The 24,051-nt window shown below is 40.9% G+C and overlaps 3 protein-coding genes across 9 annotated transcripts in view; 2 read left to right on the plus strand and 1 right to left on the minus strand.

Moving 5' to 3' along the window:
• The window catches only part of LOC143209062 (protein Skeletor, isoforms B/C), a 113,489-nt gene extending 99,771 nt beyond the window's left edge, over positions 1 to 13,718 (plus strand). For all 7 annotated transcript variants that reach the window (XM_076424262.1, XM_076424260.1, XM_076424258.1 and 4 more), the window contains one exon: positions 468 to 13,718. In XM_076424262.1, coding sequence (XP_076280377.1) covers positions 468 to 587 — 120 coding nt within the window. In that variant the 3' untranslated portion in view covers positions 588 to 13,718. The remainder of the gene's footprint in view (positions 1 to 467) is intronic.
• A 103-nt stretch (positions 13,719 to 13,821) lies between these two features.
• Nup107 (nuclear pore complex protein Nup107) lies at positions 13,822 to 19,926 on the minus strand. Its single transcript, XM_076424251.1, has 7 exons — positions 19,270 to 19,926; positions 18,696 to 19,186; positions 17,970 to 18,177; positions 17,038 to 17,891; positions 16,440 to 16,757; positions 16,113 to 16,364; positions 13,822 to 15,807 (listed from the first exon to the last, which is right to left on the minus strand). The coding sequence occupies exons 1-7, from the start codon at positions 19,781 to 19,783 to the stop codon at positions 15,706 to 15,708; spliced, it is 2,739 nt and encodes a 912-aa protein (XP_076280366.1). The 5' UTR covers positions 19,784 to 19,926; the 3' UTR covers positions 13,822 to 15,705.
• Positions 19,927 to 21,200: 1,274 nt separating this feature from the next.
• Positions 21,201 to 24,049, plus strand: Uqcr-c1 (Ubiquinol-cytochrome c reductase core protein 1). Its single transcript, XM_076423029.1, has 7 exons — positions 21,201 to 21,386; positions 21,906 to 22,124; positions 22,323 to 22,708; positions 22,791 to 22,984; positions 23,066 to 23,235; positions 23,303 to 23,557; positions 23,622 to 24,049. The coding sequence occupies exons 1-7, from the start codon at positions 21,318 to 21,320 to the stop codon at positions 23,760 to 23,762; spliced, it is 1,434 nt and encodes a 477-aa protein (XP_076279144.1). The 5' UTR covers positions 21,201 to 21,317; the 3' UTR covers positions 23,763 to 24,049.
• The last annotated feature ends 2 nt before the right edge of the window (positions 24,050 to 24,051 follow it).

Below are 24,051 nucleotides of genomic sequence, written 5' to 3' on the forward strand. Positions count from 1 at the left end.
CCCTCAGCGGGCCGCGGTAAAATTATCAAACGTTGACCGGTCCGCGGCGATAAAAAGGTTGGGGAGCACTGTCCTATAGTGTTAAACTTGTCATAAAATATACGTTCTTGGCGCATTAAATAAATATTTTACGACAGGATTTCAAATCAGCCTGACAAAATCGACGGGAAATGATGCATAGCATGTCAAGAAAAAATTATCGTATTGGATAAATCACAATTTTCTATGTAATTCTGCAAGTTCGACACAGATTCTCAAAGTTAAAAAACGTTCCTACCATAATCTCTCCCTATTTTTCCCATATTCTGCAATCTTTCAGGTCTAATTAAACAAAAAAATCATCGCCTTGTCTAATTTTTATCGAAAGTTCTTTGATTTTCACACTAAATTCGTAGCGTTCGAAACCTGCAGAAAGTCTACGCTTTGCAAACCGGCACGATTATAACAGAAACCTTTTCTTCCCTCAGTGTTACTCGCACGATTACATGGGCTGGAAGATAAACGTGGTCGGAGGTGCGTGCACAGCGCTGCCGACGTTGACGATGGTGGTATCGTTGGTCCTTGGTCTCTTGAATCTCTTCAGATGAATCCATTGCCGGCCAGAGACCCGTGCGAGAGAAGAGAGGTGGCTTAGAAATTCGGAGGACGCTGGGGTGGCGAACAGAAATGAAAAACGGACGCGACGGGGGAGACACGACTCGCCTGACACGCAACGACGGTGATAACAAAATTAACAAGAGAACAGACAAGCAAGAGAGAGAGAGAAAGAGAAAAAGAAAACAGAAAAAAGGAGAAAAAAATCGGATACGCGAATACCAGGCTCGGTTGATCAAACGATACAAGGTTGTAAGAAAGTACTTAGCTCGTAAGGTTTAATCTAAAGGTAAGAAGATTAGCAGAATATTTTTAAGATCTATCAGATTCAATATTTCGTATTATACGGTATACATATGTATATGTATATTTATACATACATACATATATCTATACATTACATACAAATACATATTAAATCTATATACATATGCATACATACAACATGTATACAATGCATATACAAATGTGTGTATGAATATGTGTGTATATAATATGCATAAAAGTGCATACAGTACGGTAACGATACGAGTACGCATGTTTCAAGCGCACCGAGTGAAACGAGAATCCGAGAAGTGATTTTTAACGTTTAAGTACATACGTATTTTAAGGGACTGACTTGGGGCGCGGGAGAAAGGAGAATGACGATCGGAGATCGGTGACAATAAACGGAATCAGGAAACAGATCGAAAGTATTTGACAATAATGTCGTTCAGGGGCAGGGTGGGGGGAATATCGATCGTGGTCGTCGACAGGAAAAATAAGGTATTGCGATGGCCGGCGGGCGGTCGGATTGGGCCGCTTGTCGACGGTACGCGATGTACAATGTAAATTTTGCACAAAGCTACAGTCGAGTATAATGTAACTTTAAAGAATCGAGTAGCCTTTAAGGTATACATTTATATAAATGCTGTCGACTTGACAATAATACGTAGGCTAGCGTCGGATCGACGTGAACGAGGGAATCGTTGAGTGAAACGACAGAATCATGTACAACGCCGCGGAACTTGCGGCACACGGTACCGGTCATAATTCCTGACACACAATCGCTAGACAACAGCCGCACGCAATTACTAGAAACTGGAAACATAGTAGGCGAACTGGAAGACCGGGGGTCTGTGTAAAAGTTATTCGTAAAAATAATTTATTCAGTTTCGTTTGAAGTTACCGAGGTGCTCTCTGCTCTGATCATAGTGCTAAAAAATTGTTGCCACTCGCACTGTATTGATTTTCTAGTTAAACGATGATTTACCGAGTTCTCTTGAAATTGTTAAGAACTTTCAGCACACGCACAATTGCACGGATGTTAGAATTAAAAAATGATTGTCACCTCGCTGTTTCGCTCGTGCCATAAAAGTTTTAACTCGAGTGGTAATAATTCTTCTAAAAAATGATTGTCGCCTCGCTGTTTTACTCGTTCCATAAAAGTTTTAACTCGAGTGGTAATAATTCTTCTACCATAATTCAAAATGTTTGTTGCATTGTTAAATTTGTATTCGATAAATTACTAAACGTATTTAATATTTTGATAAACCAGTGAAAGTATTGTACGAGGTATTAAATCAGTTTTATATCGATAGAATTAAGGGATTCGTATAAAATGCCGGGTGGAAAATTCGGTTTCCGAATTAGAACGGTTCGGGATGCCTGGGACCGCAGGCATCGTGCAATAAAAATTGTTAATTACTGTAGCGAGTGGTCGGACTCATTATGATCGGTGCTGTGTGCGAGTTAAGGGTGATACAGTTGTGAACTATTCCCCTGGTACGTGTAACAATGCTATAATATGTACATACTATAGAGTGGACCTTCCTAAAACGGAATGAAAGTATAAAATGTGCCTTGGGTACAGATAATGAAACTTGTTTAATTACACGAATTAGGAGCCACTCGGACAGGCGATGCCCCTAGAGTACTTAGGAACTGGTCCGTTCGCGTTACAAATTTTCAAAACGAACGAAAGAGTTTCTAAGAAATTTATTGTAAATTGTAGGACCCGCCAGCGCGAGATAGGGAACAGCGAAAAAAATTATTCGTATCTTTCGTTTAATGGTGTAAACAATGATTTTATAATGTTTCAAAGCGATTTAACCTTTCGTTCGTAGAGTCTGTGCCTATCTCTGCGCTCTGGATGAAATTCGATGATACTTTGTCCACGGGGTGAACGACGAGTATCGAATGAACGATTGAAGTTCGTAGAGAAACGGGAGTTGTTCCTGTAATAAGATTTATTCGAGGAAACGCGAGGAACGACGGACGTACAACCAAGAAATCAGAGAAATACATAATCAATCTAGGAAGACGGAGGTCCACGGACCTCTTTCTCGGGAGCTAGACTCTCGATACTTCCGGTGTGTCCAGATTCTAAGTAACGGGGCGTCCTCAAAATTCTCAGCAGCGAAAGATACTTCGCTATTTCCGATTGCTTATCGCACGAAGACCAGTATGTATTTAACTACATATGCATACTTAACATATACATTACATATAAAAAAAATATATATATACATATACATACATATATTAAACATACATGCATAAACATGAGGTACGTGTATACATATAAAGAGAGAGAGAGACACTTGGAAAATTAATGTCATTTGGCTGCCGGCTAGGCTACTGTACTCGTCGCTCGTGGATATTTTAACTTGGTACGGAGTTCGGAGTTCGGATAATAGAGAAATTAACACTAGAACTACCGGATGAGTCGAAATGACTTGTTTCTGATTTGTTCTTTTAGAGATATTAACGTTATAAATATGTTTTTCGGAGACATTTTGTTTAGTGAACTTCTTTATTAAAGTACACATTTCAACAAAACTGGTACGAAATCTAAATAAATGCAATTTTGTCATTATTATAAGGTAATGTTTGCCCATTGCGTTTAGCGCTCGGTGGTTCTAGCGTTCATTAATTTGGCTCGGTCCAACATTTTTCCCAGCCTACGTTATTTATCTTTACGAGTAAGTGGGAGACATTTCTGCTTTAGACAGAATGTATTTCTGCTGAGACATAATGCTTCATAGCATTTCAAGCATTTTTTGTATATTAAATATGCAAAATCAAAGTACGCATTTCCATCGCCGCAAGGGTAAAAATGCAGTGCGCGAGAGAAAAATCTAATTACCATTTTTTTCCTCTATTTTTTCAACATTCTTCAAGCGGTGCAAATTTCGTTTCAAACAAAGTCGTAAAAAGTCATATAACTGGATTTTTTGCTAATAAAAACTAGAAATTTTACGAGCATGGGATCTAGATTTCTGTTGCCTGAAAAATTGCAAAGGATTATAGAACAAAATGTTATAAATAGACTGCGGATTTTATGCATTTATGACAAAAATGGCCACGTACAGCTTAAAGCAGTTGACATGCTAAAAATATTTAAGGACATCAATGTATTAGATTCAGCTTGACAGGATAATTGAAAGAAGAATACAATTTTTATCTGGCTCCTGTGTCCTGCAATCAGTGCGAACAATTTTTATTCTGCATAAAGATCGGCAGTCTAGTTATAAAACTTATTCGAAATAGTAAACATTTCCGAACGACCTGACAGAGCTAATTTTATAATTCCACCGGTTCAACCCCCAAGCTTTTGCATTTTTCAACAGCAATTGGAAGAGATTGGTGCTAACTATTTTTGCAAACCACCAGTGGATAACTGAATAGGCGAAAAAGAAAGTTAAAGTGATCCTACGAGCGACCAGTGCACTGTCATCTCCCGTAGCCGCGTCGAATAAAGGAGGTAGCGTTTAATTGGAGCTACTTTCCGAAACACCCGTTAAGTAAACTGAGCGACAATAACGAAGATGGCTTGCTCGATGTCTGCGTCACATCTGGACCCCGATATGTCCAGGCTGGCATACTCGACGGCAATTCTCCAAGGGGATCGAACAACTGTTTTTCCGCGTCCGCGACTGACGCCTAACCCACGCGTGCCATTTTCAGAACCAATTGCGGCTGTCATTTAATTTACGCTGTTCTTGGAATTGACCACTCGTGGATCCACGATTATCAAAACCGAATATACATATAATATTAGATTGAAGGGAAAGTTTTATCATATTTTAAAGAAAACATTTTAATGAATTTCTAAAAATATATGTTTAATATTATTCAATGATATAATTTCCATTATACATATCTAATACGTTGTTGCCATCTTTCAGATAACCTGTCGATTCCTGTTTCCCAATCAGTAGATAGCGGATCTTTATGCAAAAAATTTTTTTTTGATGAAATAGAGATTGATTTCCTTTCTGAATATGTTCAATAGGTTGAACAGAGTTGGGCAATAATTTAATCAACGAATTTTCTACTTCAATCGTTAATCGCAATTAACAATTAATCTCCTAGTTTAGTCGTTAAAATTGCGGTTAACGATTAAACACTTATTAATCGTTAAATGGGAATAACGGTTAAATTTCTAAATACTTTAGTCGTTAATTGCGATTAACGATTACATTCGTTTCAATTGTAATCGTCAATCAGATAATTGATTAATGATTAACTGCTGAAATTTCGTAATGATATACGGAATCAACACTATATGAATACTGAAAAAATGTAAACTGAGTTAGAAATTGTTTACGTGCTTTTATGTTTTTATTCGATGATTTCTTTTTTTAATCAACGATTGACGATTAACTTCATCAATCGATTGAATCAATCGTCGATTTTTCAATGATTGCCTTTCTTAATCGTACACATTAATCAATCAATCTTGATTAAAATTTTAATCGATTAATGCCCAACTCTGGCCCCTAGACGATCGATATTATCGTCAATACATGACACAATATATTGCACAATAATATTGCTGGCTCACCCACACGAGACAATATTAATGCCCAAAGAGTTAGTGCACGACTGATAACACTGCAGTTAACATGTGGAATAAAAAGAAAGCAAGTTGTGTGGCCATTGCATTAGTTATAGCTTTAAAATAGAAGGAGAAAAAGAAGCGCAGGTGGATGAAGGAATGGTTTAAAAAAGAAATGAGTACAGTCGTGAAAATTTGTTAAGTGTGGGTGACTGGTCACACTAGCAACGTGTTTTCCATTTACAAGCAAAATTACCTGCTTATTTCAAATACGAAAGAACTTTTCCCTCCACCATAATAAATGACACAGAAATGCTATGCATACTATTCAGAGAACCCATACAGTTCTTCTGCTAAATTGTTTGAATATTTCATAAATGAAGTACGTTGCGTTTACTCAAACATTTCGAGAGGCTGCGAAATCAATTCTGACAGCGAGCGTATTAATTCAGTCGATTCAAACAATATTTATTTCGCACGAAAACCTAAAGGGGTGATGAATTCAGCGACGATTATCGTGTCGAATCTGCCGTGTGGTTCGAAGATGGTTCCCGCGTGAGTTGGCTGTTACGTTACGTAGTCGTCGAGAAGAATTGTCCCGTTTACGTTTCTGCTCCTGTACATCCCTTTCCCGGGCCCCTCTTCCTCTCCCCTTTTCGTCCGGTCTGCGTTCCGTTTCGTTTTCGAAGCGAGTCGGGGAGTTCTAGCACGTAAGTGGATTCAAACTCCTACTTCTGTGAACGACAATAATAAAGAGTACCGACTTGCCGGATTGGACTAACAGAGGGCTGCTCGTGCGGGATCGGTGGCGGACCGGTGGCTCCCTTTTATTGGCAGCCATTTTTGGTGTCCAGTCGCCGGGAGGAGAGTTCATTCTAGGACAATAATCGCGTATGCGAAAGTCGACGCTGTTCGGACAATAAATATGCCGAGTTTAACAATATATTAAATCTATTTGCATGATAGGAAAGAATTCTACGTATATTTTCTCTCGGGCTGGGTGGAGCGTCTTTCGATGAAGAAGATTCGGCGAAATGTTCACGGATACGATTCACCATTCCCAGTTTTTAGAGTAATCGGACAATAAACTGTACTCAATTCCTTTAAGTACAAACGAGGCCGGGACGACGTGCCGCGTGGCCTGCGCAAAGTTTGTCGAAGATGTTTAGATCTCGCGGCGTTTCGAGCGAACAGAGAGGTCTCTTGTACGGATCAATTATTCGTGGTACAACTTGTACAAAGGATCGAGGGGAGGGCTCGTGTATCCTGGATAAGCTACTAATTGTAATATGAATGTACAGATATACAAACGGGGCGCGGAAGGAGCTCGAGGATCGTAGGTAGTTACGTAAAACTTGTAATATCTTTCTATCTCGTCCCATTTACCCTTTTACCGTTTCTCTATCTTTCTCTGACTGTCTCTCGTTTTTTCTCACTCTAGTAGGATAGTAACGCGGTTAGGTCACTCGTCCGACACCGTCGCGGAGCAGCCCGACTACAAGTCCCTCAAGTTGTTAGCGGTTAAGGAGCAAATAATAGTGTAATCGAGGGAAAAGATACTTTGTTTCTTTTGGTGTGCGCGATCGGCAGATCGTGGATCTCACGGCGAGTCAGATCCATAGTAAATCGCGTAACGTCTTCAACGAGTCGTATAGAAATTCTTGATCAATCCGAATGGTTGGCGAAGGAGCTACAAAGACGTTCATTCGCCTGAGCCGCGATCGATCGATCGAAAGAAGATAATGGAGACGGAATGAGTGTGTGAAAGGACGATCGAGGCGCTGATCGATCGGGATCGTTCCTTCGTCGATCAGCCCACGGATCGTCGGGTAAATTTTTCCATTTTATGTCTCGTGTGGTAGTTAAGGTCCAGGATAGCGTTCCATGTACATTTTTCCTTCAGCGCGCCGATCTCGCGAACAGACTCCCCGAGGTCATGGAATATGATTCCATCTTCGTAGACGCTGAAATCGCGGCCCAGCTGTCTAAATACCTTGCGAGAACGTTCCTCGTCGAGTTAACCTTTTTTTCTTTGACAAGAAAATATTCTACCGAATTCATTCATTGAAACATGTAGCGATTCTCCCGAAGCGTTCGCAGGCCGTTCTGTCGCCATTTTGAGAAGCTGCGGAGGGCCAACCTCGTCTTCTCCGTTCATGTCGAATTGCTTTCGCAGCGTTTTAAATTGTAGGAAAAAGTGCTAGCGACTGGACTGAAGTTGTGAAACAAAACCGAATGTTATAAGTAGAAGATGTACAAAATGGCGTTAACAAAATGTGGTTGAACACATGAAAACGGAATGAGTGAATATACAGAAATAGACTAGACTGAACGCGATGGTAGGCAAAAACACGAACTCGACGCTGTTCTTATGTGCACGAGCACGCGAGTTAATTATCCGATGAATTTGAATTCGCTTGTTTCGATAATCCGACGGATGGAAAGAGTTTCCAAGCACGCAGACATATCCTTATCGAACATATCCCTATCTTAAGATGCCTCTGGCGGAAGCCTGGAACGTTCTCCGAACAAAAAAAGAAAAAGAGAAAACAGCGAACGTTTATGGGAATTAATTAAGTTAACGGAGAGTGGTGGCGCGTCCCCGAGATCGGCGCCATTCTGATTTCCCCCGAAGGCCGTCTGAGGAATATTTCGGAAGAATCGAACGAAACGACGAGGTCGCTCTGCACGATCGTTTTTGTTTCGCGGCGAGTGTTTGTAAGAGAACGATCGAGCGTGCAAGACAGAGAAATGGAGGATTCTCGGTTATGGTGATTGTCTAGGTTCTAGGAGAATAAGCGGACGAAAACGTCGTTCGAGGCGGATTCCCCGCGGTTAGCGTCGATCAACTCGAACCGATTGTATAACACTGTCAATATGCATGTCACGACGATGATCGTCTCGTTTCAACGATAACCGTAGAGATACTCGGAGACTTTTAAACTGAATATCTTTCTGAATCTTGTCCTTGTGGTAAAATATATTTTCACACTTTACGAGCACGGCGTGGATGGCGAGTAGGGATTTGTCGTATCGGCGCTTCGGCTCCTTGCACTAGCAAACTCCAGGGAATACATACGAGGAAGTGCAAGGTGTTAACCCTCCGAGCCACACCATTTTCCACAAAGATACATATTTGAGTCATTAAGGGACGAAATCAATTTTTATTTTATTCCTGTTTCCCACAATCGACGCAGAACATTTTTATATTGTATAAAAATCCGCTAAAAATAACATTGATTGTTTCCCAGTGGGTCTGCCGGAAAGTTCTAACCATGTTTCGAGAACCATGCTCAACAAACATTATCTTCTCCATTTTATATTTGTCTTTTTCTTCTTGTAGCTTTTTCGTGCAATCTGTATTACGTATTCTCTCGGTCCCTTGTAATTTCTTAACCTTTCAGTTTCATATTTCTATTTCTGTTACGATATCTCATTTTCTTAACGAAAATGGACAGCACTCTTCGGTAGACTTCACGGTAGCCTTCGCGAAGAGAAACTTGAACTTTAGGAGAGCAGTGTGGCAGAAATTCAGTGCGACGAACAGTTAAAGAAAGTAAGTCGAGCTCCAGCGGTGTCGATGTGACGCACAGAACGCTCGAAAGTGGAACCATGTACAAAAAGGATACGATAAGTACTCATTTGTTACGATAGGCCGTCCTGAGTTGCGTTAAGAGTGTGGAGGATGTATATTTCGAAGGACACCGCTGGAGGAATTGCGGCTGTGTGATGGAAAGTACATAGATTGAAGCAACGAGTCGCAAGCTTCGAGACGTCGACATTTTCGGTAGTCCAGTCCAGATCCGGGCATCTTCTTCCCCACCGTCGCTGCGCGACCCCCAACGGGGTTTGCCGGTTCTCCCACTCTTCGCTACTTGCTTGATTTCATCTCCAGAACCGGAGAGCCGCGCATTGTTTCTTTCAAAAGTCCGAATGGTGGGGGACGCTGGTAGACGCTGTGAAGTGAGGAAAGAAACGGTGTGCGGCTCGCGGGCCGCCAGTTGCCCGGCTCTGGTCTAGTCGCAACGCTTTGACTGTGCTGAAAGAACCTCGAGAAGTCCCAGCAAGTTATTGGCGCCGATTTAACCCTCGGACAACGGGCGATTTTTATGGCTACATAATTGGCAATGCTTAGGACCGTTCGCAGCTCTAATTAACACTAGAACTACCGAATGGATCGAAATGACTGGTTCTGGTTATAAATATGCTCTTCTGAGAAATTTTTTTAGTGAACTTCTTTACTGAAGCACATATTTCAACAAAACTCGAACGAAATCTAAATAAATGCAATTTTGTCATCAATATAAACAGCGCCCGCTCTAGCGGTTACGTCGCCCCGGACAAAAAGACAAATTGCCGCCCCTTAAGAATATATATATATATATTTTTTAAATAAAGGTACATATTTTTTATTTTCTATATAATAAAAATGAAATGCTGTTCGTTGGTCACGACATCGCGGGAGAACGGCTGGACCGATTTGGCTAATTTTTTTTTTTTTAAATGCTCGTTGTAGTCCGAATCAGGTTTTTAGATTTTAAAAAATTGGAAAAATTGCACGGAAACATGAAAATTCGGGAAAAACTAAAAGTGCTTTTAGAATCATATTTCAATACAACAAAAAAACGAACGTCGTAGCTTTTAATCAATATTTCAATAGAAATTTACATTATCGACGTCTGTTTGCATTATCGACATTATAAACATTCGCCAGTTAGTTAATTTCGATTACAATTTATTTCTTCTCTTGGAGAGTCACACACCAAATAAAATGCGTATCACTAACCCTCTCGCGAGCTCGCAAAGCGAGCGAGCTACAACAACCCTACCCGCGAAGCTCGCGAGCAACAACTCCCCTCTAGTTTCCAATAAAAATCAAATCATTTTATTTAAATTTTAATAGAAGCATTTATTTTAATAAAAGCAAATTTTCTATTAATTGGGTACTTAACACATCAATATTTTTCTCACACTTATACAGCCACAATAGCGCCCCTAAATTTTGGCGCCCCGGACAAATGTCCGGGTTGCTCGCCCCTAGAGCGGGCCCTAATATAAGGCAATGTATGCCAATTGCGTTCAGTGCTCGGTAGTGCTAGTGTTAATAATTTTTAAAAATTTACTGTTGATGTGATATCTCGTGTAGACACATTAGTCTTTCCGATATCGTCGATGAAACAGCTATTCAGTTAGTTTAATTGCCACAAATTGAGTACTTGAATGACAATTTCGATGTTCCCGGTCGAAATAAACTCAGGCACAGCCGTTGGAGGGTTAACTCGATGTCTCGTCGCAAAATATTCAGCATCAGCGCTAAAAGAAACATTTCTGTTGCTCGTAGGTCGATCAGGCGGCAGTCGAAGCGTTAATTAGGGTACAGATATAATGGAGCGGTGACGATTGAGGATAGCGGTGAGGTGAACATCGCTGTAAAATCAAACCAATGTAATTAAATGCGAAACAAAAATCATCGCACCGCTCCACTATATTCCCGTACTTCGGGACGATTGACGAACCCGTGCGCTGCGCGCTGGAAGAAAGTCTGAGCGTTCGAGTTTGGCCGGGAGAAGTAGATTAGGTCAGTTTGCGGTCGGACACGAGTGCGAGGAGCCGAAGGGGAGGAGTCCATGAGTACCATTTCCAAAATATCCGTAGATAAATCGTTTCCGAACACGCTGACGCGAGCCCATTAGCGATTAGAGAGTATCCCGTAGCGAATAACTTAGTTGTGGTGAGCTAACAAACAAGCGATTACAAACAAACAAAAAAAAAAGAAGAAGAAAAAGCAAGAGAGAAAAGAAGAGCACGTAATTTGCGAACAGAAATTTGTGAACCACTGCAGGAGTGGTGGGGTCTGAGGATGAGTTTTCGGCGAATTTATCAAGCTCTCGCGGACTAGGCGGCGAATAAGGAAAAAAAATTAATAAATCGTAGTCACTTATCAAGAACGATAAACAATTGTCAACCGTTTTTTTCAACGTTTACGTGTTAGACTAGGTTAATCAACAAGATAATTCTATTAATCGTGTACTCGTATTACTGTAAAAGTCAACACTCAATCGTCAGGATCCTCGTATGTGTCCGTGTTTGTGTGTGTGTGTGTGTGTGTGTGTGTGTGTGTGTGTATGCGCGCGTGTGTGTCTGTCTGGTTGTTCTCCGGTCCGAGAAACTAACGAGAGGTCAACGAAAAATTAAATGATCGACTAGAAGAAACATGTAAAAAGATCCATCGCTCGTTCTCGGATCGCAGGAACGGCTCGCTTGTCGACGATCCATCGATCAATCGACGAGATCGTGAACCTGCTGACTGCATACAAAGATGTATACGAGTTTGAATTACGACGTCGTTGCAGCATGCTGTGTTTCCGGTCACGTGTGTCTGTGTGTATTGTTGCACGTGTCGTCCTTTCCATTCCTCCTTTTCTTTTCTTCGTACGTCCTTGAACAACGATCTTCCCCGGATCGATCCCACGCCAATAGATCGTGCATGTCGATCGTCTATTCTATGTTCAAGAAACTTGTTTCGCGAAGCTGCAGAACGAAAAGCATAAAATGCTATCTTTGTTCCCTCGATTTGCAGCACTGCGACAAATCGTTCGATCGATTACGACATCGCTGGAAAGTATCCAGACACTCTCGCGCGTTTGCAATAATTATCAATATACAATTTAATTGAACCCTTTGTACTCGAAGCAATTTTAATTTGGAAATCAAGACACTTCTTTCAACCCAGATCATTTTTATTCTAATCTTTTCTACGTTGCGAACATCGAATTGAAGCTGTTTTCCCATATATAACAGTTGAGCTTTTTGCAATTTATAGAATTCAGACGAATTTAATAATTTTCAAACTGTTTTCGAGTGCAACGGGTCGATCTTTCATATCGCAGATTTTGTTATCGATAGACTGCGGATCTTTATGCAAAATAAAAATTGTCTTGATTGCAATAAATAGAAACTGGATCGAATGTTATTTCTTCCCTTAATGATTTTAATAAAGGAGAAATCATATCATTGACATCTTGAATTCTTTAAATTTGCCAACAATTTTCAATCTTGCTAGAAACGCATAAAGATCCGCAGACTAGTTATCGAATAAAATGACCACCCGATAAAAGTAAAAATGTTCTTAAATCTAAAAATTATCTTTACAACAACGAACCGTGTATGTTGTTCATCAGAAATGACTGGACGTCTCCGGATACTTGTCGACGATTAAATCGATTTGAACTAAATCGCAGTTTCGCGAGGCAAGTCGAAGTATCTATGAAACATATTGCATTAACGTTAGATCTGGGGCTGTTAGGTTTCGCTTAAATATTCAAGATCCATGCTCGTTTCAGCGAGATTTCAATAGCTTTTCTAAGTGACTAGAGTATGCGTGTCTCTGAAGTGTTTGTTCGACGATTTCCGTTACCTGAACCCAATCGGGCTCCCAGTTGGGCTTGAAAATTTTTGTATACATAGTATCGATTACAACTATTATCTGTTTCGGTTGCGGTTCCCATTTTCTTTTTCACGTCGGTTCTCGAACCAATTCTTCTTCACTTTCTGCATTAAAATTTATTAAGCTCCTACTGATCGTCGATGTTTTACCGATTCGTTTAAATGTATGAAAGGATAGGGGAGAATACATACGGTGGATGTACAAAGTATTCGTGCACCTTTCCAAAACCAACTACTTTTTCAAAATTCCACCCAACAGCTTCAGCTTTTTTGAGACGTTAGAAGGATTAGTTTACCAGCTAATGTGTAAATAATTTTTTTTTAATGTCAAAGTCATGATTCAAAAATTTTTTATCTGTAGAATAAACATTCGCAGTCTAGTTATGACACTTACCGAGTTCGTCTCGACCTAAACTCTAACAGATAGGCGTAAAACAAATTATAGGTGCATAAGTAAAAAATGAAACAAAATATCTATATATATATAAATAATCACGTGAAAGCTCTCTTGAAATCATGCTACATCTGATAAAAACATGAAATACACTCCTCAAAAGAATTGAAGGATCACCTCTGTGAACCCGAAAATTGCTACTATAGTTTACATGATCATAACTCCAGCCAAAATGGCTGTATCGATATCGTTAAACAATGGTTTGAAAGCGTGAAACCTCTAGTTTCGGATGTTCTGTTTCAAATTGTTGCCATGTTGATTTTTTACAAAGTTATAGCGAGATAAAGACAACATTGACGGTTAACAAAAATTTTGTGCAACTTTGTAACATCACACGGGGAGAAAGAAATTTTTTATTTGAAATAAAATTTCAAAATCGTGACCTTTAAAAAATAAATTATTCACACATATTGGCTAGTAAACTAATCCTTCCACCGTCTGAAAAGAACACGAGCTGTTGGGTTGAATTCTGACAGAAACTATTTGTTTTTAAAAGGTGTGCGAATACTTTGTACAACCACAGTATTTATTTTCGAAGCCGTTTCAAGCCCTGGCCTGAAGCGAGGAGACATTTGATTCGATTTCCCTGAGTTCTGGGCGTTTCCGTGAGTCGTCAGAAGTCGACCGAAAGAGTGGGTGAACGGAGGAGGAGCGTGCGAACGTCGCGCGACATCCGGTTTGGTGGTTTTCCTTCGTTTTCGGAACGGCGCGGCGGGCAGCCGTTTCCGCGAAGCGTTGATTTCCTTGATATAGTCTATAATGTGCACAGTACAGTAAAGTTCATTGAAGAAGCGAAGAAGTTCGCTTCGTAGCGTCGAGGTCTGTCTTTCGAGAAACGAAACAAGGGAAACTGAGAACACGCATACAAAATACGCATCAAAGCCGCACAGAGAGGGACGCGAGCGCGTGTCCTGCACATATTAAACGAAGCTCGAAGTTACAGTACGAGGTATAAATAATAATATAATGGGAAAAAGAATATAAAAAAGACTGCTCACGCCGGCTAAAGCATCATTAACCCCCGGGAAAAATAGATGATTAGCGCGGGGACGCTCTTCGGACAAAAAGCACGTCGCCATTCTCCGCGCAAACAACCCCTAAAAAAGTGAAAACTAATTTTCGCAGCCGGTTCGAAGAATATGCAGAAAATCGACACAATTTTTCTTCGCTTAAGAATCGTTTTAATTCTAACAAAAATTGTAAGCTTTCTAATTAGACCGCGGATTCGATGCATTTATGACAGAATAATAATCATGAATACATTGGAAGAATTTAAAAATACTGTTATATTATTTTCAACCTATTAAACATATTGAGAAAGAAAATACATTTCTATTTCACTCCAGTTTGTTGCAAACTAGGTGAAAAATTGCATGAACATCCACTGTCTAGTTATAATGGAACAAATATTACAAATGCTTGAAAGGATATATTATACATTATATTGATCTACTTGAACAAAAGCCAGGCGAACAATTAAATGAATGATGTCCGGTAAAACAATACAATCCGCTGATAGAAAATCTCGTCGAATCTCTTACACTGTGTCGGTGTTTCTAATCTTCTATCTTGAAGCACAAGCTTCAAGTGGTTTAATTAAAATCCCCAATCAGTCCATAAAGATCCATAGTTATTTTAAACTTGAAAATTCCCTTCGGAAAACGGATGGGAACCGCGAGAGGCCCGTTGCCGAAGAGCGGCTCCGTTGTTTAATACTCCAATGTACGCCACGTATCACGAACACCTTCGTTCTTCGTCTGTCGTGATTTCCTTTGAATACCTTTCGATGATTTGTATCGGAGCTCGTACGTATTTATCCATTGTATGCAGACCCACGTCCGAAGGATAATTATGTATGGCAAGAGATTAGCATGCGGTCGCTGTTAGCTGTCGTGGAGTCACGACGAATTCATTGATTCTCCAATGGGAAAGTATCTCAGGATAATTATAATCGTTAATTGTCTCTTCTATCCCTCTTCCTTCTCCTCCTCCTACTCCTCCTCGTCCGCCTGAGTTTTCCTTTTTCTCCGCGAATGTTTCTCCACACCTTTTTGAATCTACAGCTTCGACAGCGCTACATTTATTAAACGATTGGGTAAAAAGGAGCACCTAAGTAATCATGAGGTATATAATATATTATGATTATGAATTATTGAACATTGTATCAAATTTTATATTCACTTCTTGTGGTTGACAATAAACTGGTTTTATAAAAAAGATAGAGGCGTTTTCGTACAGGATGGTTGCCCGACGTCCCGATCCGCCGAACAACCGACTTCTCTTCCATGTACAATTAATTACAGAAAGATGCGGATTATGAGCGAGAAATGCGATCCGGATCTCGTTGTGTACACTTTTCGAATTAGCGTCTAGAATTTCCCTACGAGCTTCACTTCGGGTAACCCCAAGGATCTTTCTTTTGATCCATCAGAATCAGAGAGGATTCGCAGATCTTCTTAAACACCTCGCGTAACCTGTTCTTCTGGAACACCTGAAATACAGAGAACAACATTAGTTCGGCCCTAAATTATACGCCAAACGAATTTCCATTTTTGTCAAATTATCGTTTAACCCTTAGCACTCGAGCGGTGACTCTGAGGCGCCACTAAAATGCGCTGTACCTAATCAATTATTATATCGATCAAGTATTATATCAATTTCTCGTATCCACCAAATTGAAAAGATCTTTGAGAATGGAAATATTTTAGGTCGGAGAAATGTTTAATTCTCGAGTTAAAATAGCTCCGAGTGGAAAGGGTTAATCTTGAAGCTGTGCGTATTTGATGAAATAAAGACCTTATAAAGCTGATATTGCTTCGAGGCAAGGATATCCGCTAACTGAATGCATCCGGCATGCTCGTTCATCTCGGTCATCACCGAGTGAAGAAGAAGAGTGATTTTCGGGATACAAAGTTGACGCAGCTTTTCCATTTCTTCCTCCCGCGACTCTTCTTCCGGTGCGCTCGACTCGTCGTTACCATTGGTTGTGTCTACCAGCCAACCGCCATCAGGGAACAACAGCACATTGAACAATAATTGCTTGACAGCCTGCGAGAAAATAGTTCATTTAATCTCTTATATTTGAGGAAGATCTCACAAGACCTTGAAGAAAAGCTCACAGACCTTTGTGTGATGTTGCATCGTGCACTTCCACCTCTCCATTTCAACGTTATACTGTGATTTTTTATGCTCGTACGCAACTTTCTCGGTAAAAGTGGCGTATGGCGTCAGCTCTTCGAGAGGAGTGGGCTTTCCATGATGATAGTGAGAAAACCACTCCGCGAATCCTTCTTGGGCGTCCAGGTAAGTCTTGTAACAAAGGTACTCTCGAATCGCCGCAGACGCTCTTTTCGATAAATTATTCGTGATCGTAAGATTAGTCAGGGTTCCCTCCATCGTTGGATACTCGGACATGACCGACTCGATCGAGTCTGCTGGAATCTTGCGGAGAAATTCAATTCGCACAATTATTAATAAACTCTTTAACGATTGTGCTTCATTTAACATTTAATTACTCGCATATAGGTGCCAGTTACCGTGCCCCACCCGGTTATCGGACACAAAACAAACTGTTTCGTATTGAAGTAGCTATTTTACTGAATCAACTAAACAGTTATGTAGAAAATGGAGTGCCAGTAACTGAAGGTTAAGGAAGCTAAAGGTAGCTGAAGTGTTAATTTAGCGCGGGGGAAGCTTTCTCTTTGCGAGAAGATTTATATACCTTGTTAAATGCTTTTCGCGCAGCATCGATCCTCTCGTTCATTAAGAAGTATCTTATGAGCGCGTTGGTCTGCCACAACGCCTCCTCCCGCTGATTTTGATAGAATATTAACCAGTCCAACGCGTTGATCTTCTCCAAATCCGCGTTGGTTATGGTGCCCTTCAAGTCGGCAGTGTCGACGTCCACGTCTTTCGAGCGAATACGCTCCACTACTAACTTCGTGATGGCTTCTACGTTCAAGTTAGCGTCCTCCGCTGCAGTCAAACACTTCTTGCGCTGTTCGTAGTCCTTGATATTCTCCAGGTAGCAAGCATAATTGGTCACTTGCAACTCCTGAGGGAGCATGGCTGTATAGAAAGCGATTAGGATCGGATCGTCCATTTCGATCAAAACCTGGACGTAGGCCATTAAAACTTTATCGCCAACTTTGTCGTTCACGTTCTTCCCGATTTGCCGGAAGAAGAATATCAAGTGTGCCAGGAAACGCAGGAAGTGCGGGTCGCAGATCTTCAGATCTATCATGCTCTCGATCTCCTCCATCAATTTCGGGATTTGATCGAGTATCAAGTATTTCTGGATCAGATGGTCCGGCGCATTTGATTGCGTGCGGATAATTGGATTCTTCGACGCGTGTAGCTCCTTGAAAACGTCCTCCAGCGAAAGCTCGTTCTTCCAATAGTCGTCGGGCATGTTCGTGAAGCTTTTAACCACCAAATCCCTGATCTCTTTTTCCACTTTGATGTCCAACAGCGACTTCATGTGACCCCATAGCGCGTCCTGCCAAGAGGTCGCAACTTGCAACATTTGTTGGACATTCCCGCAAAGGCTGGCGTAAACAGCGCGGTAGTATTGACCTACATCAGAGCAACGCAAATTTGGTTATTCGTGAAATAGATCGGTTAGCAGACAGCAATCGAAACACGGATTATTACCTACGCGCTTGTCCTGGGAGAACTCCCACGCGCACTGTTTCCAAATACTTCTGTTCGGATTTCCCTCGATCGGTAATTTAGTGTCGGCTAATGGATTTTTGTAATTAGGATCGTGGTAAGGTATCCAGCCTAACAGACAAGCAGCTCTCCAAGGCTGACCGCAATGTTCAGCGAGCGCTTGTGCCTTTGTCAGTCGCCCGCACCGCACCTGTTGCATCAAATATTTTTCTTATGTACTATATGCATTTCTAAAGTCTTCTCGGTTAATCCTCATTTCCGTTTTTCTTTAACCCTCATCCGTCCCTCGTCTCAATTTGACACATTCTTGCCGAAATAAATTATACTGTTCCTGAAATAAGTTATACTGACGCGCCGCTAAAAATTGCTGTACCATTATTTAAAATATTGTTTGCATTATTAGATTAAGTTATTGTTGGTATCTAATCAATTATTAAACATTTAACTACTCCATGAAGTATCATATCAATTTCGTATCCACCAAACTTAAAAAATCATCGACAATGGATATATTCTTGGTCAGAAGAAATGTTTAATTTTCAACAGGTTAACTCATCAATTTGAATAAAAGAAACATCGAGAAATAACTGTTTACCTTATTATTTCATCGATCTTTTACCACTTGCGTCAATTTGACGCCGAGTGACAGATTAAGATCGTGAAAGGAGGGACGGACGAGGGTTAATCTTTCATCGAAGAACCTTATACCTCTATGAACATTCTTTTTTCAAGTCTTGCATCGTCTTCCCTGTCCAGATCATGGAGAGGTTTACCTTCTCTGATTGGAGCGTCTGGATCTAAGGACGATATCATCGGTCTACTCGAACGAAATGGAATCGAATCTTTATCTTTGTAAGTGAGCAATTGCCGTACTGTGTTCTCCCACGCGAGTGTTTTATCGGTGAACTGTTCGGTAGATGGATATTTGTCTGCCTGATCCAACGCGTTCTTTTCCAGCCAGTCAATTATCAACTGGTATTCTCGTATATACCTTTCAACCTTGAATAAGCTATCTATTACGGCTTTCTCGGATATATAAGTATCGTTTTCATCCGAATCTTCTTCCATGGCTGTCGGAAAGTTAAGACTGTTTATTCGATTCTGGTACAGGCAATAAACAAGCCTCCAGGTGTTCCTCTCATTCTCCAAAGAGACTTCTTCCTCTGATGCTTCCATGGTCTCCACTTTTGCTTGCATGCCTGTAACAAAAGAATTATTGATCGAATGGAACAATATACTTTATACCAGGTGAAATATTAGGCTTAGGACATATTCGTTGTACCTCTCATTATGTCTAAAGTGTCTGTACAATTCTGTATAAAGTCTGCGACAATGTCGAACACCTGAGCCTCAGAGAAGTTCATCTGTATACTATGCAGAAAGTCGTAGTATAATTTAGACATAACATCTCTCCACGGTTGCTTCGCTTTTAGAATCATGCCAGTCGCGCTACTGTCTTCCATCATTTCCCTCAATGTGAGCTCATTCTTATCGGACGCTACCATTATATCGCGTATCTCATGAGGAGCCAGGGTTAAGGAGCTGTCCATCATATCGTAACCTTTCATCGACTTCGAATTCAAATATGATTTGTTCGATACCTTCGGACTACCCGTGTCGTTTAATTGTTGCGAGTCATCCAAATCCTTCCGCAAAAGACTGTTCTGTAACGAGATTCTCCTAGGAGTAGTGCTTTTCCCGCTTAACCTCAAAAACGATTTTCGATGAGCATTCTCCTGATTGTACATTTGAATCGACTGATCCAAATTTTCGTTAGTGTCGTTTATAGTATCCATTGTTGAATCGGTATTCGGAAATGAAACAATGCCGAATTAAAAATGCCTGATTCCTCCGTTCGAACGGTTGTTTACCAAAGCGTGATCATTGAGCTCCTTTGACTTTGACAATCATGCCGGTTTTCGAATTGTGTGAATTGTGTCACGAAGTATCATTATATATAGAGGCGAAACTCTGTCATTTTGTGGTAACCTTAGACCATATACAGATCTGTTCCGTTGCACGCATTATGCGCGCGTTGATATCGTCTGAGCACTCTACTCGTGGAAGGTTTGCAGAAAATAACTTTGAACAATGTAATGTAAAGAAAAATAAATATAGACTTTATTTAATAGTGTACTCGTTGTTGACTCTAAGCTCTGAGAATTCTATCTGCCTCGTATTTGCCTCGTCCTGAAGTTTTATCTTCTTCCAGCATCCATTTCCTTAGCCAATAGGAAAATTCGGATCTTCCAGCTGGACGTTGATTCGTCGGGTGGCTCGTCTTCGGTTGCTGCTCGATGGTGATTGGTGGTGGAGGTGCCTCAATAGCGCGCACACGAGAGTGGGGTACACGCGAGGGTGAAGGCCAGTGAAGGCCCGTCGAAACAAGGGTCGTGGGACCGAGCGAGAGAGAGGTCCGAGGGAGTTCCAAGAGGTCCTTGTGACTGAGAATTTACGACTTCCCGTCCTTGACCGATTCTAGACTTCGACTGCCTATTTATGCGAAATTGGAGAAGCTCCTCCAAGAGTTACATGACTTTACCCAAATTCCTCGATTAGTCTCGCCCATCTGGTTTCGTCAAGGATCTCTGTGGAAACCTCTTGTTTCCCTACTTATTCTAAGCCTAAGCTATCGTGCCCGAATAAAGAATATATGTATATCCCAAGTAGCCACGTACGTCCCTAAAACGTACGGTTCACGTCCAAACGTCCTACGTCCATTCTGCGTACGTTTTAGGGACGTACGTGGCTACTTGTGGCTACTTGGGTATGAAATACGCGGCTTTGACCTAAACGTTATGCTTTATATTCAATTTTCCCTCTCAGCGCCATTAATCGAACCTAGATTGCGGTAACGCTATCGTAACTAAATATGTTCGCGTGATCAACGGGTCACGCTACACTACTATTGGGTAGCAGAGCGGCCAGAGCCCTGAGGCAGTTATATTGGCGGGAATGTATCGAAATAATCTTACCGGACAAAAAGACTCCAGTACGTGTCCTACGAGCACCTACGAGTTACAAAATATACACAAATACACTTGTTATACATTCATTTTTCAGAATCAAATCATATAAATTTTTTTAAATTCTGCGGGGTGATCAAGGAACCCCATTTCATCTACCCAATAGTAGATACGTTACTGTTTTTCCGCGCAGCGCCTCTAGCGGCCATCCATCGTATCAAAAAGGTTGGGCTCAATCGAAGCACTGGCTCTGAGCCCTGAGCTGAGTACGAACGAGTACCAGTCTGGTACAGTCTGGTACCAGTTCGAATTCTAGCTACTACCTTGGTCGTAAGATCGGAGCAGTTGCGAGGAAATCGGAAAAATGGCGACTCGTCTGCTAAAAGTTAGTTCCGCGTTGCGGACATACACCAATAAAACCAGTCTTGTGAAGGTAATCAAATGATCATTTTACCATTCTTCGATCATTCCTCGAATAGTACCCCGATGAATCAATGAAATCCACTTCATTTCGTCGAGATGAAAATTTCGTGAACTTCATTTGCTCCTTACGTAATGAGAATAAACTGTTTAAAATATTATGAAAATAAAAGAGACGTAATGTATTCATGTTTAAATGACAATAAACAGACCTTCTTGAATTGAATCCTACTACACACGGGTGGAATACTTGTGTCAAAATGTTATAACCTCGATGCGTTCGATCCACTCTATGTAAAGACAATGTTGCAGTAGTGCGATGCCATTTAATTTAGATACTTCGAAGATGCAATTGACCAATACTTGAGAAGTTGATAAACTTGTACTAATTAGGAGAGGTTTTTGCTAATACTTACTTATGAACATATTTAATATACAATTTGTATCATGTATACGGGCATGTCTATATTGCTTATTTATCAGGAAACCACTTCTCGGAATTTTAATATTATGTTCTACGGTTGTTTCACAGACCCAGAAACAATGGCAGTCTACAGCAACTTCCCTGAAAGAAATGCTGATCAATCAGCCGGCAACGAGAGTTACAACTTTAGATTGTGGTATGAGAGTAGCGAGTGAAGACACCGGTGCGCCGACAGCCACAGTAGGACTGTGGATCGATTCTGGCAGCCGTTTTGAAACCGATGCAAACAATGGTGTGGCCCACTTCATGGAACATATGGCTTTCAAGGTAAATTATACTACTCTTAAGGGGGAAGTCTCGTTTCCAGGATTGCAAGGATGCGAATGCGCACAGATGGGCTTTTTCAGTAGTCAAAAGTCCCTCAAAGTCTGCCTCAAAAGTCCCACACCCTTGCAATCCTGGAAAGGAGACTTCCCCTTAACTGAAGATGTTCGAAGTATTAATTTAAACAACTAATATCGACAGGGGACCACCAAACGATCGCAAACCGATTTAGAATTAGAGATCGAGAACATGGGTGCTCACTTGAATGCCTACACGAGCAGGGAGCAGACAGTATTCTATGCCAAATGTTTGTCGCAAGATGTACCGAAAGCAGTAGAAATTTTAAGCGACATCATTCAAAATTCCAAGCTTGGGGAAAACGAGATTGAAAGAGAGCGCGGTGTTATCTTGAGAGAGATGCAAGAGGTCGAAACAAATCTCCAAGAAGTTGTCTTCGATCACCTGCACAGCAGCGCTTACCAAGGAACTCCTCTGGGCAGAACAATTTTAGGACCCACCAAAAACATTAAGAGCATCACGAAAAAAGATCTTCAGGATTATGTAAAGAAGTACTACGGTCCACCAAGGTAATTTATAAATTACGTGTTTCCTATGGTATGTATCTCTATTGTGCGTACATGCGTTGTTAAATTTATTTCTTTCTCTCAGATTCGTATTAGCAGGAGCCGGTGGTGTGGAACACAATGCTCTCGTAGAATTGGCAAACCAACACTTCGGTAAAATGTCCGGACCACACTACGACGAAATTCCACTTCCCGATGTACCATGTCGTTACACTGGTTCTGAAATCAGAGTCCGTGATGACACCATTCCTCTTGCGCATATAGCAGTCGCTGTCGAAGGTGCTGAAAGCCTTGTCGGATAGCAGTGTGTGTCCACAGTCTAGTTCTTAGATAATAGGAACTTATAGACTTTTCTTGTAGGTGCTGGATGGGCGGATGCTGACAACATTCCTCTTATGGTTGCGAACACTCTGATGGGAGCGTGGGACCGCAGCCAGGGAGGTGGCACAAGCAGCGCGAACCACTTGGCTCAAGCTGGAGCAATAATGGGAATGTGCCACAGTTACCAAAGCTTCAACACATGCTACAAAGTACATACTATTTTCATCAAATCATTTTATTACTAAGCTCTTTCCTCCAACTATTTGTCCTTTGTAGGATACCGGTCTATGGGGTGTGTATTATGTATGCGATCCCCTGTCGTGCGAAGACTTCGTAGAAAATATCCAGTCTGAATGGATGAGATTATGCGTATCGGTCACAGAAAGGGAAGTAGAACGTGCGAAAAACATTCTCAAAACGAACATGCTTCTTCAATTGGACGGTACGACTGCGATTTGCGAAGATATCGGTCGACAAATGCTATGCTACAACAGACGCATACCTCTTCACGAACTCGAGGCCAGGATAGATGTAAGTAATGTTTGTACGTGAATTATTTGTCATAGAATTTTCTTTAAAAACGAATTCTTTTCAGAGCGTAACGGCCAAGACTATTCACGATGTCGGTATGAAATACATTTACAATCAGTGCCCGGTAATCGCAGCTGTTGGCCCGATCGAGAACCTTCCTGATTACAACATAATTAGAGCAGACATGTACAGATTACGCGTCTAAACGAACTACGTTGATAGAATTTACGACGAGTCGCCCAGAACGTCAGTTTTAGTAAACAAAACTCGACATTAAATTGAAACTACAACTACCGTAAACCGTTTTCCGTGAATGTGAATCATTGTTACGATTTATCCCACAATATTTATTAAGCAATTGGAAATATATAATGCAAGTTTCTATGTACACCGTATCGTGCATTGTAGTTTCATTTTAATATTTGTTCGACGATTAGTCAACTGCCGAACGTGTATCTCGCCAGGCTTAAATAAAACAATTTACCTACATTATC

This window comes from Lasioglossum baleicum, chromosome 5 (assembly GCF_051020765.1).
Source record: "Lasioglossum baleicum chromosome 5, iyLasBale1, whole genome shotgun sequence".
Lineage (NCBI taxonomy): Eukaryota > Metazoa > Arthropoda > Insecta > Hymenoptera > Halictidae > Lasioglossum > Lasioglossum baleicum.

Excerpts from the sequence above, each read along its gene's own strand:
- Nup107 (XM_076424251.1), bottom strand. The coding sequence starts at position 19,783 with ATGGATACTATAAACGACACTAACGAAAATTTGGATCAGTCGATTCAA. Across the intron at positions 19,187-19,269 it reads CACTTTAGACATAATGAGAG|GCATGCAAGCAAAAGTGGAG; the intron begins GTACAACGAATA and ends CTTTTGTTACAG. Across the intron at positions 18,178-18,695 it reads AAAAAAGAATGTTCATAGAG|GTGCGGTGCGGGCGACTGAC; the intron begins GTATAAGGTTCT and ends TTGATGCAACAG.
- Uqcr-c1 (XM_076423029.1), top strand. The coding sequence starts at position 21,318 with ATGGCGACTCGTCTGCTAAAAGTTAGTTCCGCGTTGCGGACATACACC. Across the intron at positions 22,709-22,790 it reads AAGTACTACGGTCCACCAAG|ATTCGTATTAGCAGGAGCCG; the intron begins GTAATTTATAAA and ends TCTTTCTCTCAG. Across the intron at positions 23,558-23,621 it reads AACTCGAGGCCAGGATAGAT|AGCGTAACGGCCAAGACTAT; the intron begins GTAAGTAATGTT and ends AATTCTTTTCAG.